General features: G+C 39.8%; 2 protein-coding genes across 5 annotated transcripts in view; one reads left to right on the top strand and one right to left on the bottom strand.

Moving 5' to 3' along the window:
• The window catches only part of CLNK (cytokine dependent hematopoietic cell linker), a 35,404-nt gene extending 31,923 nt beyond the window's left edge, over positions 1 to 3,481 (top strand). Inside the window, exon 15 of the mRNA XM_040594111.1 lies at positions 1,493 to 3,481. Coding sequence (XP_040450045.1) covers positions 1,493 to 1,639 — 147 coding nt within the window. The 3' untranslated portion in view covers positions 1,640 to 3,481. The remainder of the gene's footprint in view (positions 1 to 1,492) is intronic.
• Positions 3,260 to 15,753, bottom strand: ZNF518B (zinc finger protein 518B). Of its 4 annotated transcripts, XM_040594088.1 has the most exons (3): positions 15,621 to 15,753; positions 11,569 to 11,772; positions 3,260 to 8,780 (listed from the first exon to the last, which is right to left on the bottom strand). In XM_040594088.1, exon 3 carries the CDS (start codon positions 8,575 to 8,577, stop codon positions 5,356 to 5,358), a length of 3,222 nt encoding a protein of 1,073 aa, XP_040450022.1. In that variant the 5' UTR covers positions 8,578 to 8,780; positions 11,569 to 11,772; positions 15,621 to 15,753; the 3' UTR covers positions 3,260 to 5,355. The 4 variants fall into 4 exon arrangements, with proteins under 4 accessions (XP_040450022.1, XP_040450003.1, XP_040450031.1 ...); XM_040594069.1 differs by lacking the exon at positions 11,569 to 11,772; XM_040594097.1 differs by lacking the exons at positions 11,569 to 11,772; positions 15,621 to 15,753 and adding an exon at positions 14,869 to 15,216.
• Between the last annotated feature and the right edge of the window lie 783 nt (positions 15,754 to 16,536).

Below are 16,536 nucleotides of genomic sequence, written 5' to 3'. Positions count from 1 at the left end.
GTCAACTTCATGTTCTAGCAGCCCTGAAGAGATTCAGAGCTCAGTATTTCAAATCTCTAGCTAAAAGAGTACAGGATGAAATAGAACAGGAAAAATATCTAAGTAACATCTGAGCCATTTTTCCCTCATTACCAGTTACACCTTGAAGGTACAGTGATGAATAATGGGATGTTAGCCAAGTGAAGCCAAGTTAAATTTCTGAAGCAAATAAATCATTACAGTAAGACTTCTAAACTTTCCAAACAACAAAAGAATATCAGAAAACAGGAAAAGAACTGATAAGGAGTAACTTTAGAATAAAAAAAAAAAAGTTACCACTACTTTGGTATGGCATGAAATGCAAACTACAGTTTTGCCTAGCTTTCTGGCAGCAACAGGGGCCTTGAACATAAGGCAAAGAAATTACAGCAAAGCAGAGCAAATGCATACGAGTAAAAGTCATCAAAACAACACTTTTAAAAAATTAGCACACTGGTTTTGAAATAAAGTAACTTTCATCTTAAAATAATACAGGAACAGTTTCACTGAATCACAGATGTCATCAGATTCTCTTGTTATAAACTAGGTGTGGATCAAGAGATGAGAGGCTACCTGAGGCATGAGATCCTATCGCATACACAATGAATGACCATGCTTACTGTACATGTGAAGTAATGTAGATACAGGCTATGTGTAAATGTCACAGTAAGCCTGCATTACTGCGTACAGTTCTTAATACCAGTGAGTCCAAAGAATTGCTCAAGAGGAGAAACAGCGGAGCAATGACAACTTAGTAGTGTGATGAGAGCTTGGAAGTTACACACAAGGAAGAACTATTTAAACTGAAGGACTGCTAACCATTGGAATAGTACAATTGAGACTCCCAGCAGGACAGATGAGGATAAATATCCTGGATAGCTTTCCATTGCTGTTTGATCAAACCCAGGAATCTTGAACCACACCTTTATCATTTTAGGAATGGAGGATGTAATTGTTCTGTGTACCAGAGAACAAGACTAAAACCCTGCTGAAACCCTTCTTGTTCTATACATTAAAGGGATTTTATAGCAACTTTCTCAGTAAACTGAATGGGAAAATAAAAGCTACAAAGGAACTTTCAGTGTAAAATTTCATGTACTGCTAAGTAAGTGTAGCTTTTGACAGGGTAAAGGTAGTAATGATTTGTAGTTGCTTCACCTTTTCAATATCTACCATCATATCTGGCATCACAAACTCTTACAGGTGATAGTGCACTCTCAGGGCTTAGATATGCTCCCCTTTTGCCCTAAGCTACCACTTGCTTTGTCCTACACAAGACAGAGACACACAAAGGAAGGAAGAGGATTAAAATCTGGTGCTTTTCCTATTATGGTTGCTTCCATCTACTCAAATCATAGTTCTATGCAAAACATTAGCTATTTCTAACACTGCTATTTGCAAGTCAATGTTATAGATAAAACCATCTAGCAATTTTGTTTTCAGTCACTGATTATAATTTTTCTTTTTCCCCCAGAAATTTAATTCTGTGAAAGAGATCATCGACTTCTACAAATATGTTCCTATTACACTCATCGACGGAAAGGATAAGTCAGGAATCCAGAGAGAACAGTGCTACCTCACATATCCATTCAAATCTCACAGAAGATGTTTTCTGCCTTAATGTCACTGATTCGTTTGTATAGATGTAAATAGAACAATTGACATGTCTCAAAAATCTGATTAGCCATTGATTGAGAAGCTCCCCATATTACAAAGCATTCTAAATGCTCCACCAAACTTGACTCCAACTGAGAATACAGATCTACTCAATTTTTTGATTCTTCTAATCTCTAACTTTGAGGATACCGGTATAGTATATGCCTAAAGTAATTCACAGAGAAGTATTAAGAGAGGACTGACCCCTGGTATCTTGACAATGATCGAATTATCTTGTACCCTGCCTTCTAACATGAGACAAAAAACAGACTCCATCTTCCTTACCGAAATGTCACTGAAGCTCAGTTAGTAGCAAAACCTAATAAAGCGTACTACACTCATATAAAAAAAAAAAATTCTTGCTTTTAAAACCCCATTTGAAATGCTATTTATCTAAGTACTCACTGTTTTAAGAATTTCATCCATTGTGTCTGTTTGCAGAGTAACAAGCTGTGCTCAGCAGCTACTGAGGTCAGTGGGTATCAACTGGTGTTCACAGGTATTGCAGCAGATTATAAAGCTAGCTTTAATGATGTGAATTCTATTACTTAACTGACACTTACTCTTCAACTTAAGTAGCAGATAGTTGTATTCCGTATCTGAGCCTTCAAACACATACCAGGACTATTACGCAAACAGTCCCTTTGAATCCATACCATGTGCAAACACAGAGATAAAAATCTTTAGTAAGAACAACAGACGTGCTTCAAACTCAGCAAGAAACCATGTTCCAGTGTGTACCGAAGACGACAAGGTAGTATTGTTCCAGCAAAAAACTATGGTATTATTTAGTCATATAATTTGAGTTTTGGAAGGCTTAACTAAATTAATTAAGATATGAAAGGCAAACCAGTATTTTTCAGCAAAGCGTCCATAATCTTCCTTTCTAAGCACACCCAGAAGTCTGACTAGGTAACTGGAATATACCCAGAAAACAACCTCAGTTACTTTATCCTTACAGAATAAAACAAGACTAATAAAAACACTGAAGCCCAAAACATGACATTCCAACCCAATTTATGATGTAGTGTGTAGTGGCACAAACTAGCTCTAAAAAAATTCAGCAGTTCATTGTTATTTCCTCATAACCTTTTATTTCTTAATGCTGCATCAAAACGCAAGAGAACATTCGTTATAATTATTTCTTTCAAACCACTAAGACTATTAAACTTGAAGGGAATTATTCTGACATGACATATCTAATAAGAAGAATGAAAATCAACAAAACAGAAGCTGCTAAGTAGTTTGGCAAAGCTCATAGAGGCATGACAATATGCTTTAAGAGTTTTGTAACCATCATACAATTCAACTTGCAAATGGTTTTCTTGTTAAAACAAAAAAATATTTTCTAAATTAAACACATGAAAAAAACCCACAGCTTAACAATTCAGCTAGATTAAGGCAGTGACATACAAAGCATTGCAGATGTTTACTGAAACAGCAAACTTGCTTACAGAAGACAAGCATTACTAGTACACTTAAACCACCTAGATTTCATAAAGCTGAGCAGCAACACTTCCCCTGCCCTGCCCAGTACAGCTTTCATGAGGAATGTTCTAGTTTTGCCAGTGACAACTCTTAAGAAGCAAATTCAAAACTATTTATTTAGTAGCTTCTACAGAAACAAAATTAACTCAAACCATAATCTGGACTGAAGGAGTTAAAACAAAGGAGGAATTTTAACCATATTTTCTTACATTAACAAGCTCAACATTTATATGTGATATGACAATTTTAAAATGGATGCTATTTTCACAATCAAAAATGCAAGTGGTACTGTTAGGTTTGGCATTGAAGTATACGAAGTGAAAAAAAACCCTCTAGTGCACCCATCTAAAAAAATATAATTCCATTTGAATATAAAATGAGAACTGTCATTTCATTATTATTGACAAAACAGACAAAAGGAAGGTTATTTTGTGGAACAGGTTAGTCTGATACAAATGATACAAAAATTTTCTATGTGTATATGATGAAAAAGATCTGACTTAAAGCACCAGCTGTCTGAAGGACTTTAACACTGTATTGCAAAAAGGTGGGAAAGCTATGTTTTAACTGGCTTTGAAAATAAGCCTCAATCAGATGCAGTTTTAAAATATTTACATTTCAATGCAAATACATACTTTATCAAAACAATGTATAATCTGCTGGAGTATATAAAAAAATATTCCTAGCTTAAACTGTTTACAAAAATGCACCAACAGTGAAAAGAATTAGGGACTACCAGTTTTTCTAGAGTAGTCCAAGTTCAAACATGGAACAAACATCCAGCATTAGTCAGTATTTTCTTAATCTGTAAAAATGCGAAGTGATTTGAATTATAAATATGTGCTTCAATATAGTTCATTCCATATGATTTTAAAATTACTTAAAATTACATAAAATTGACACAATGAAGAAAAACATCTTTTGTTCACGTACAGAAACATTAGACTTCAGTCTCATCCATCCCTCCTCTGTACTAAAAACCTGAAATTTGGCCCTGACTTAGGAAAGTGTTTTAGCAACTGAGCAACGTTCACACTGCACTGAAGACAGCAGATACAAATCAGACATAGGTATGTAACTAGGCACATGCTTGTATGAATTGAGGCCTACAAAAAGTGTATTTTAACATCTAAATTCTTGACATTAAGGAGGACGAAAGACTGCACTGAGAATCTGGTTCAACACTGTCAATGTAAAAGCTGTGCAACATGTTTTGTCCATTTTGAAAGTTCTTCATCTTCAGCAAGTTCCCCCTGTAAATAAGTATTACCTCACAGACTAGAGTTCTAACCAAATGCCTAATTCTGCAAACGTGTTTCTATCAAGCTACACACACGGTGATAAAGGGTTTATGTTTTGCTATTACTTCCTTACATTTCAGAACAGCCTTGACATGATCTAGAGAAAAGCTTCTCTTCTGTCGGTCCAAGCCTGATGGTATCTCCGAATCTGCCTGTTCAGAACAAAGACAGTACAGAAAGCTGACAGTGTGCTGCTCTCACATCTACTCAATACAGGCTAGCTAAAGACTTCAAAACTTCAAGTACTAAATCAAAGTAAAAACTTTTTAGTGCTATCTGACCTAGTGAGAGTAACTGATCCCACAGATTCTTCATTTACACCCTTTTGTCTCCTCTGAGGTCAGCAGAAGTACTTGAAACACACCACTTACATTTTTAAGTTTTACTTTTTGTGTGTGGTGCTTAATTTGCCACTAAAACCTATGATACACACTTGCTGCCCAGAGAGGATCAAAGGTGCTTTTCAGTACACATAACACTTGATCTCTGAAACACTACACTGTAATAAAGCAAACTAAACCCTGTTAAATTTACAAAGATCTCATTGTCTAAGATTTTAACTCATACAGATTGAGCACAAACTAGTTACAGCACAGTATACTAGCACAGAAAATGGTAACCAGAAAGAAGTTTGCATAGCAAATCTTTTACAAATTTCTCCTACAAAACAGATGAAGTTGACCTCAAATACAAATTTCACACACGGGAGTGCAAAGTAGTGCTTAATCCTCACTATCAGCTTTTCTGTATCTCTATAACTCTGCTCTCTTGTTGCACTTTGCTAACAGTGGAGACCTTTTGGCAAAATAAAGCAGTTATTTCAGTCTTCCTTTCCAAGTAACTTAGTGGCACTCATTAAACATAAGAGGGGAAACCACCCCTAGTCTCTCACTTAGTGCTTTTTTGCTGAAAAAGAAAGAACATCCCAGCCTTTCGTTGCCTCTATCAAGTGCCTCTGCCCATGACTTATCCATTCTTCTTGGTCCATATATACTCTTCCACAAAACCAACACTTAAACAGACACTTAAGTGTTTCAGCTGGTGAATTTTCCACCACTTGGTAGTTGTTTTTATGGGTCTTTTTTAGTTTCATTTTTAGCATACTCTGTTTTTTCACTTGGTTTCCTATCTCAACATTCTGAAGAGTAAGACGCTTTCGGTAACGTTTGACACCCAGACAACTACTTGTCCTTTCTGACAGAACTACTTTCAGGACTTGACCTTTATACTTGTTGATAGTCTTCATGACATTAATTATCTCTGGTGAGTCAACATCAGGATGGTTTAGTACCACAACCGGCTGGTTACGACGAGGGCATTTTATCAACTGATTCATTCTCAGAGGGACAAGCCGAAGACGTCTTGCTGTCAACAGATAAGACATGTCAGAACTGGTCTCCGACTGATTTCTTGTTTTCCTCTTAGAAAGCTCCCTGAAGCTTGATTGTTTTGCCTTATTTCTGGGACCTAGTTGACTTTTTGAGTAGGGTCTGCTTTGCTTATTCAAATCACTGCTTTTCTGAAATGGTACACCAGTTTGTTTGCTATTATTTTTAACACCTGCCTCTCGCCTTGGTCTTTGCCTGAGTGATATACTTCGGGACTCAGCATTCCATTCACTATGATTAGGCAAACATGGCAAATTACTAACTGTCTCAGAAACACTGACAGGAACTGGGCGAGGCAGAAACATTTCATTGCAATACATAGAAGCTGATGTTTCACTCCTGTTTTCTATTCCATTTGAGTTTTGACTGCTCGTAGCATTCAGCACTCTCAGCATTGTCCCTTTGGGAATAAACACTGGAGTAGCAACATGGGAATTTTTAGTTACCCTGCTTTTAGATGTTCTTGCAAATGTAAGGAACTGATCTTTACTGTGTTCTTCACTGTTAATGACACTGTTTCCACCATGCCCTGGAGGCAAAGATGCAGGCTGTTCCACTTCAGCAGCAGAAACTCTCTCACAGCCTGATGAATTTTCTTGATGGAAAAGCACCTTTCTACTAGAAGCTTGACATCTCATAGGCATAGATTTCATGTTAGATTCAGCAGCAGACATAAGCTGAGCAATCTTTCTACACAGTAATGTTGCTGACTTCTTACTGCATGTTGTGTCATCCCATCTGACACCCTCTGGAACATTTTCAGCTCCAGAGCTAAGAGAAAACACAGACGAAATAACAGGTCCTTCAAGAGGATTGCCTTTATTTTCCATCTTCTGTAGTTCTAATGATTCCACAAGATGACTGTTCTTTTGACTTACTGTTTCAGCTCTCTTTGCTTTGCTGAAGTCGAAAGTCAGGTCCTTGCAAGGTGGAATTTTAGTAACATTCAGGTTTTTTCTTGCTTCAGAAGGTGTAACACTTTTTTTATCAAAACCGTTACCAGCTAAATGTGTCTCTGTAGAGCTGACTGGCAGACTCCTACACTCTTTGTCATCACTTTTTAGAGGCAATGGATCCTTTTGTTCAAGGACTACAGAAGACTTTTTGCCCTCCTGAGTAGCCTCTACTGAAGTGTTCTTATAACTTTTATCTTCAGAAATAGCAGCATATTTTGGACAGGGTATATCCACACCTTCTTCATAACAATACAAGTCATAATGTAAATTATTTTTCCCATCTACTTCCCACCGTGAGGATTTGAGATTATTTTTTTTTTCGGTACTATTTATCACCAGAGACTGAGAACAAAGTTCTATAACACCTGAATGGACATCAATACCTTTCACTAAATGAAAGCACAATTTTGATGCATCTTCCCTATGTACAGATACAGAGTTACAGTCTGAGATTTGAGAATCAGAAGAACAAAGACATTCAGAATTCTTGTCATAGGTACTATCCAAATTAAGCTGGCTACTAACGCTGGAGAGTTTGTCAACATTCACTTCCATGGTTAGTAACTCATTCTGAGACACAGAAGATGTTTTTCGTCCTTCTGCAGATCGTTCCATACCTTGATTCTCAAGTTCCTCTTCAGGATTGTTCACAGGTTTATAAGTTGCTTCTTTCATAGGAATTAGTTTAAGAACCAGCTGTTGTGCTCCATTCACTATTTTAATCTCTACTATCTGGGCTAAGCAGTTAGAAGGAACTACAAGTTCAGATGGTGCAATTACTGTTAAAGGCATCCCAGGTTCTAAAGGCTCTGTTTTTGGAGAATAAACCTCAACTTCCACACTTTGATTCTCACATACGCTTATTTCAGATGGCTCCAATACTGTTTTATCTTGGACTGGTGCCATGTTTACACTACATTCTACATCACGAGACAAACAGACTGTTTTAGTTGCTTTACCTGGAACCTCACAAACCATATTTGAAGACGAATTTGGAAGTTCATTCTGAAAAGGAATTTTATCATATTTCTGCTTTTCAAATAAAATGCTTGGACTCTGCTTCTTTTGCTTGTGGTTTATGATATTTTTTGACAGCCGTTTCGTGGGTGTTTCATGTACTCTTCTTGTATGCTTTACTATATAGTCATGTCTAACAGCACCATATTCACAGTATTCACACTGATATGGAAAAACCCCAGTGTGTTTTACCAAATGCCTCTGGAATTCTCCTTTGGTGTAGGATACGTAACTACAGTGGAAACAGATAAATTTAATTTCTTCATGTTGACCTACATGCTTCTTATACTGTAAAGGATCCTTTGTTGAAAACCTGCATTTATCACAGTAGTATTTACCTGGCAGAAAGTTTTTAACTTTAAACGTTCTCTGGGCTTTACTTGGGGATTTCTTTTCATGTTTTTCAACAGCATTGGCACCCTCAGGAACAAAATGGAAAACTGGTGGTGTAATATGACTGCACTTCTTGCAGATGAAATTTTTGTCTTCAGTCCACCCAAGCTTCTTATGCTTCTCTGTATCTTGCATTGAAATTTTCTGAACACTTCTGCATTTTATACAGCTTATCAGTGACAACTGATTGTTCTCAGCCTCAGTCCCTTGGTAGCAACAGTTTTGGTCATCATCCCCTTTTGATGGATTTGTTTTATCCTCAGGAGATTGCTTTGGGGATGTAGTTAAAGAATTATTTTTATCATTGACTTGGCCAGGGTACAATCTTGGTAAAATTTCCCTCATTTTTTTCAACTGCATTTCAGAAGACGTGACTCTGCACCAGTTTTGTCAAACAGAGCATCAACAGATTGAATGTTTTCTTGATATTAGCCTTGCGTATGCTGCTTATTAATCAATCATTCAGGCCACCAATCTGCAGAATATAGACCTTGGAAGAAAGGGTGCTCAAGCAACTGCATCCGTATTATATTCCATGTTCTTAATTTTATCAGCTTCTAGCACTGAAGAATAAAAAGCAGAAAAATAAGTCAGTTAATGATTCACCAATTGCTGAAATACAATGAACTAATAATTGAACTATTAGTGTACTACAGTTGAATTATGGAGTGCAAGTCTACTGTTAATATACCACTGACTGTATTCTACACATACCACCATTAACTCTAAGCAAAACATATCCAATCAAATAATCCTTCAACATTTGCTTTTCTTCAAAATGTTCATAAATTCATAAAATTATTTGCTATGCATCAAAACCTAGAGAGTTCATGCTACTTCTTCCAAATCATGAAATATTTTACATTGAAGACATGTATTTATAAACCTAACAGGAAAGACACCTGGTAACAGAACTGAGCAGCAGAATAGGATTTCAGTTCATGTACAGCCCTTAACTCGGGGAAAAGATATGAAACACTGCAAGTGCCACTCATTTGTGAATCTCAGCAGGAAAAGGGAGAGTGGCTAACAACAGTTACTAGAAACAGGCAACTGTGAGTTTGTTTTTAAATATAAGGAATTTTACGTTAGCATGGAAATTCCTGAAGTACAGAAGGAAGTTCTTTTCTAATCAGTGCCCATGTTTCAGACTCGAACAGTCTTGAACACTAATTCATAACAAGATGTGATTTATACTTCACATGTGTTCAAAGTAATGAAGTCAAAACAATGAAGTCAAAACTTTTGCAGCTGCAAAATTAATTACTTTCACTTTATAAATATCACAGTGCAATCACTTCTATGTATGTGGACAAGTATATAAATAATTCATTCCATCCTGGCAATACAGAATGTGTCAATCAAGCAAAATAAACAATGCAACGGAAGGCAGAGGGAGAACAGTAATACCAGTGTATCAGTGTAAAACCACATTAACTGGTGCAGTAGATTTGGCCCCACAGGTTCCAGCACTCTAACTGTCTCTCTTCTATATTTAACATGAACAAGATCTCAGCCTTTAAGCTTTTGCCAAGACTATGAGGCCACTGTTATTTGGAAAATGAACAACTATAGTAGTCAGACACACAAAAAACGAAGTCCAAAGCTAATAGCAACAACTAAAATTACCTCTTCCTTATTCAAACATTCTTACTTACAGACATACTGTTGCACATATCTGCATTCATGTAGTGACCCTAATTCATGAGGTTATTTCCAGGTTCCTTTAGATAACAATATATCCTAGAGAAGGCTTCTACTTCTGAAATCCAGTTCCTCTACACATCTGTTCTACAGAAATCAGGACCTGATTTGGGCTCCACAAGCACAGCACTGCGATCACTTAAGCAGCAACCTATTACAATAACCCTACATGAATGAGGAAAGCTTTACACTATGGTACATCTCCACAATGGCTTGACAGGAGTAAGCATCTGATCCAGAAAGTTTTTCCTGCATCTCCCTGTGCTCATCTGCCAAAAATCCCTAACTGCTATAGGAATGCTGCCCTAAAGGTAAGGCTCTGCTAAGAGCAAGTATACCGATGTAATCCCAAACAACAGTAAAAATAAAGTTACAAAACTGGTTAGGGACAACATAATGGGCTTTTCATTCTTTAGCAGATGGATGGCAGCCAGCACCCCTGCAAAACTCTTCAGCAGGTAGTTCTTAAAGAGCGTAGCAACTTCATTTCATTGCAACGCAGACAGCTGTATATCCCTATGTAAAAAAACCTTTATATCCCCATGTGAAAAACAAATCAATGGCAGGCTCCCAAGAAGGAAGCAAGTATACATGACTATTACATCATGGTCTGAAAACTTGTCTTAAGCAAGTCTAATGTTCTAGTGTAACATTATGTCCTCTATTATCCAGATTCTAAAGAGGAAAGACGACATACATTTCTGGTAGACTCAGGTGGACTATTCTTCCCCTACTAACATCACTTCTTAAGACTTAAGATGAACCTTGTTGACACACAAGTGTGACAGTAAGCCTATGTTCAGGAGATTCACTGTTTTATTTTGGGACAAATATAAGAGATCTTGATAAGCTCAAGATCCAAACCAAAGAGTCTTCAAAGAGTTCTATACAGCTTTAAGAACAAACTGAAATTGCATTTGAAAGTTTGATCAATATTTGCCTTTTTTTTTCCTGTTAACAGCTATCCATTGATACTGAAAAGGCCTTCCATACGAACTGATAAGCATAGAGCATTTTATGCCGTCAACAACCTTGACCACAAAAAACCAATATTAAAACCCTTTTTCTTGTATTTTTTAATTACTATTTCTTCTATTTTTATATGACTATAAACATCACATTATGGGACAATATGAAGAAGGATCCACCACCTTTAAAGAGCAAGAAAGTTCAAGAAATGCTGTCAAACGTTTTAAGAATGTTCCAATTTACCAGACGGATCTGGGCTGCTGCTCAGCCCAAGAGGACACTAAAAAGCGTAACAGAGATAATTCAGACAACAGGATAGTAATCCTTCTAAACTTTTTTAACTCAAACAGCTTTATATATGAAAGTAGAAGCAAACAGGTTTGTCATGTTTTAACCCCAAAACCAAGCTTTCATTCACACCTGTGACAAATACAATATTGCTAGAACCCAGGTTTTGAATGTTGCTGGAGTTACTGTAACTGCGTTTCAGATGTGTGGTGGGTTGATCCTAGCCAGCAGCCAAGCAGCCACACAACTGCTCACTGGCTCTCCACCCCTCCCTGAGTAGGAAGGGCAGTGAACTGGAGAAAAGCATCAAGAAAGCTTATGGGTCAGAACAAAGGCAGTTTAACAGGTCAAGGAAAGAAGCAGGGAGGTGATGCGAAGGAAATCACTCACCATGTTCCACAAGCAGACCAATGCCCCAGTCTCTGAGCAACAGCCACCTTGGAAGACAAGCCCACTCTCCCCATCTTCCTCTACTTCCAGTTTTCGTTGCCAAGCATAATATTGTATGGTATGGACTATATCCCCTTGACCAATTCTGGTCAGCTGTCCCAGCAGTATGACCTCCCAAACTCTTGTCCACCGCATGCCTACTCCCTGCAGTCGAGGCAGAGATGGGGGGGGGGGGGGGGGGGGGGGGGAAACCTTGATGCTGTAAAACTGCTGTTCAGCAACAATCAAAACACTGGTATAAACACTGTTTCAGCCACCGATCCAAAACACAGTACGGTAAAAACTGCTATGAAGAAATTTCACCCCACCCCAGCCAGACCTAGCACAAAACAAAAAAGAACTGAATAACCAGTTGATGCTGAAGTGAAATCACTGTTGTCGCCCTACACAGTTATTCACCAATCTTTCCTGAACATTGAATAGTTAGTAAGAAAAGTTTTGATGCAAACAGGTCCACTGTATCATTATTTTGGATAAAACAAGCCCAACCAGTACACTGTAATGTCACTCTTATTTTAAAAAGTTATTTGCTTTTTCTGGTGACTTCAGAAAAATGAGGTCATCAATGTAGACAGAGGGGTGGTAAAATCCAGCACCCATTTCCTCCGGGGGGGGTGGGGGGGGTGGGGCCTGGCCAGAGGGATTCCCCTGAAAATTTGTTTTGGTATTTAAAGGGTTAACAAAGACATGCTTCAGAATATTTAATTAAAAGACACAGGCGATATTTTCCAGTTACAATCAAATGCAGAGCACACAGACCAATCCAAAGATATCATTAAAGCAAGACCTAGAAGTCTATATGAAGTCCAAATGGCAAAGAGGAACAGGATGAATGAAGAATGGAGTAAGAGACACTAGTAGTGTTAAAATTAATTCCAGTCACTGGCTTTATAGGAATGGATTCAGAAAAAAATTGGTAAAAATACTCTGAAATACAATATGGTACCTGAATTTGGAGACATGAAAAAAATTAGAGCCCTAGTTGGGGGACGGGGGGTGGGGGTGGGGGACGGACGGGGGCGGGGGGGAGAAGCAGCAAAGATTTAGAGGCACATGGAAAAAGGACAACAAAAGGAAGGTAAACCAACCTTGCTCAAACACCTGCCATTCAACATTAAAAAGTCAGGCATTTAATAAAAGGAAATAATCCTGCCTTTCACACAACACTAGTGTATTTTGAAACTTGCTGCTCAACACACAGAGAACAACAGATCTGCAGGAGTCAAAATGCATTTCAAACAGTGGATATAAAGTACATAAAGGTTAGAAAACAAAGATCAATTAAAACCAAGAAAAATAGGAAGAAACATCCTCTGCAGCCTGATTATGCCAACTTCAAGTTTTTTTACAAGGTTTTTTGCACTGCAGTAGATTACAAACCACTGATGTGGCCACTGTCAAGACAAGAACTGCCAGTGCCTTCCCATTATTCTATATGCCTGAAATTTCCATTTACTTGAAATACATTAATATTTTGTTCATCATTTCAAAGAAAAATATTTTCCAGTGTTTTAGTTCCTTTCTTATCTCAAATTATATGCTGCTATCAATGAGATGGCTGTGAAAAGCAGTATGCATTTATCATATGGGATCAAATAAGTAAGACCTTACTTTGGCAAAGCAAATACCTCACACAGACTGCACCCAGCTATGAACACCTGCTTTGTACTGAAAAGCACACATAAGTCATTCCCTAAGATAGGAGTTTAAACGGACCTGGAAGACACTGTGCATCACTGTATCAGGAAGATGCAGTGTGTTAAATCTGAGTCTATGAAAAACTTATATCTGTGTAAGCTTAAAATCATCATGCCTGTAAATTACAATTATATATATGCAACATACTACACACTGAACATCAACTGACAACCTCTGATAAGCAGAGTTAACTGTTCCACTGACCCAACTGCAGCTGCCGATTATTAGTCACTAATTTTAGGCCCAGTGACTGGGAGAGATCTTAAGTGCTTCACTCAAGTATAATATATTGTACTAATTAAAATTATTGGGTTTGTATGAAAAACAAGTCAGTCAAATACACCAACGAAATTTTATCTACAATTATTTCTTCTTAAAAAGACATTGTTTCACAATAACAGCTAACATAACACTTTTTGTATTTGAAATTCACACAAAGTTTTTCCATGAAAATGAATGAGGAATCTCAATGCAGAGAATTAAAAAGAGCAAAGACCATGCATTAGGTTTTTAGAGCTTATTTTTATTATAAAATATACAGCTATTTCACTCTACAGAAAAAAAATAATTACATTCAACATTTTTACTACTTAAAGTTATGCAAAATGCTGATTAAATCACTATTTTTCAAATGCATAGGTGAACAAATGTCCAGCCATTAACATTTATTGGCATTGTATGAAGGCAGGTACACGTATGTACTATACAGTACTCTACTGAAAAGGAGGCCTGCTTCTCTGTGGCTCTAGGACTGAGGCCTAGCTTTATTTGTATCTAAAAGATACACATTTCTAACACAGCACTCAATTGCTTGGTGTCTTCTTGCAATAAGCTAAGCAAGGCATTCTCAAATAACGACTGTATCAAAAGTAGTATTTGAGAGCGCTCAGAGATGTTTATACAGTTATCATTACATGTATAAACCATTTTTTAAATTTATTCTGCGCATTTCATCGTATCACACAATTTACAACCATTCTCAAAATCTTTCTGTATATCCAAAACATACTAATATTAAGCATTACTTTATGCTTTAAGGCGCATAAGCAAGAAAGCAAGGAAGTATGGCACTGAAGAAAATGGGAGAGGAGAGAGTCCCATTAAAAGTACATATCCCTCCATGTCCAGTCCTTAAAACACTTATGTAGATGCTGAAATTCATTTCTAGAGATTTAATTCCTGCTAAGATTAGCCACATACAATCTGCATGTGCAAGAAAATGGCCTCGACTATAACCATTTGCTGTAGCAACAATGCAGAAGAGAATGCTAGCAAAATCCTGCAAAATGCCATTAGTCGCCTTAATAATGAAACTGACTTTTTTCATTAAACATACATTTTGGGACACTTCGGCTACATCTATGATAAGACTGGATCATTCATTTAGAAAAAATCTAAGTCATATTACACGTCTACATTATTTTAAGTGTCTAATGTAATACTTTATGACCGATTCTCTTGCAACAAAATTTAATTTAGTATTAATTAAGTGTATCTTATGCCTATCTATTCAATTCAAACACAAAATACAGGATACCCTACCTTGCTCAGTAACACAGTCACTAACCCATAAGCTTCTTTCCTTCAGGAAGAAGACCAAGATGACAAACCTGGACAACGGCTTCACAGTCCAGACGAGTCTGAAGCAGCTTGATGGCGTCCACAAGACAGTAGCAGACAGCAGCGCCCGCCCAACAGCACCAAAAATTCCCCTTTCCTTGGGCATCCAGCCCACCCACGCAGAAGTGGCTGCCGCCTCCCCAGGGATGAGAGTCCTCCCGCGCTTAGGGCCCGTCGCCGGAGGCCGAGCCCCGCCTCTGCCCAAGCAGAGGCTGCCGGGCGTCTGGCGGACCCTCCGCAGGCCACGCTGACCTCGGCCCGCCGCCGCCGCCGCCGGGAAGGCGGCTCCGCCCGCGCCGCCGCGCAGTGCCGCCGCCGGCCCGCAGGGGGCAGCACCGCGCGGCCCGCCAAGCCGCAGCCCGCGCTCGCCGCTCGGACCCCTCGGCCCGCCGCGCGGGCGGGCAGGCAGGGCGGCTCCAGGCAGCCGACGTCCGCGGCGCTGGCCTGGCCGGCACAGGCGAGGTGTGTGAGCCTTACCTGGCTCGGAGAAGGACCAACTGAAAAAAGGGCGGGCGGGCGCGCTGGGTGGGTGGGTGGCTGGCTGCCTGCCTCAGCGGCAGACCCCGCCAGCCGCCATCGCTCCCCTCGTCTCCAGCCGCACGAGAAACGCAGCGCCGGTCCTCATCCTCCCGGCACACAGCGCCCGCCCCCCCGCTCCATCCTGAGCTACTTACCGCAGCGTCAGCGAGCGAGAGCGGGCCGCCGCCTCAGCACGACCCACCGCCCACCGCGGCGACGGAACTGACCTCAGCGGCCGCTGCGCCGCCGCGCTACCCCATTGGCCTGCGCCGCACCGCCGCTCCCGCCAGCGGCGCCGTGTAGAGCTCTACTGAGGCGCCCCGGGTGCGGCGGCGGCGGCGGCGGCGGCGCATGCGCGCTGCGCACAGCGGCCCGGCCCGGCCCGGCCCGGCCCGGCCCGGCCCGGCCTGGGGGGGGCCCCGCTGGGGAGGCCCCGGCGCTGGGGGTGACACGTTGAGGAGATCCGGGGAGTGCAGTCCGCACCCGCGTGGGGACCTGTCACCCCCGTGGGAGCCAGGAGCGCGCGGGGAGCGCAGGGCGAGCCATGGTGGGAGAAGCTGGTTGGTGTTGAAACACGACAGGATGGCGGACGAGGGTGTATAAGACGCGCTGTTGTGTTGATGCCTGCTAGCCCTCCCGCGAGTATTCTGACGGGACAACAGGCCGCAGGAAGAACTGCTGTTCCCAATAATCTCTCCGCATTACCCCTGATACCACCACGTTTCATGAGCATATGGCGCGGGCAAACACAGCAAACATACCACAGGGGTTCCTCAGTTAAGTACTGCAGTGATGAAGTAATAGCACATTTTCATATGCTTCCTATAAAATCCAAATTTCTCTTTAAATAAACTGTTATTAGTAAAATTTGAAGGGAGAAAATACGATTTTAACTGCCAGCATCTTGCCCTCTAAAAGTACCTTTAACATCACTGCAATATCTAACCACTCTGCTTCAAAAGGAAACTGTATTTTACACAGGGCCCAGAGTCTTTCCAGATGGCATCTTTAAAATGAAGCTATTTTTGTATGTGGCTTAGACGTAAAACCATGTTTTGCTGATTTTTCTCA

This window comes from Falco naumanni, chromosome 1 (genome assembly GCF_017639655.2).
Source record: "Falco naumanni isolate bFalNau1 chromosome 1, bFalNau1.pat, whole genome shotgun sequence".
NCBI classification, from domain to species: domain Eukaryota; kingdom Metazoa; phylum Chordata; class Aves; order Falconiformes; family Falconidae; genus Falco; species Falco naumanni.
Note: the sequence above shows the minus strand (reverse complement) of the source record. Positions and strands in the feature narration are given on the sequence as shown.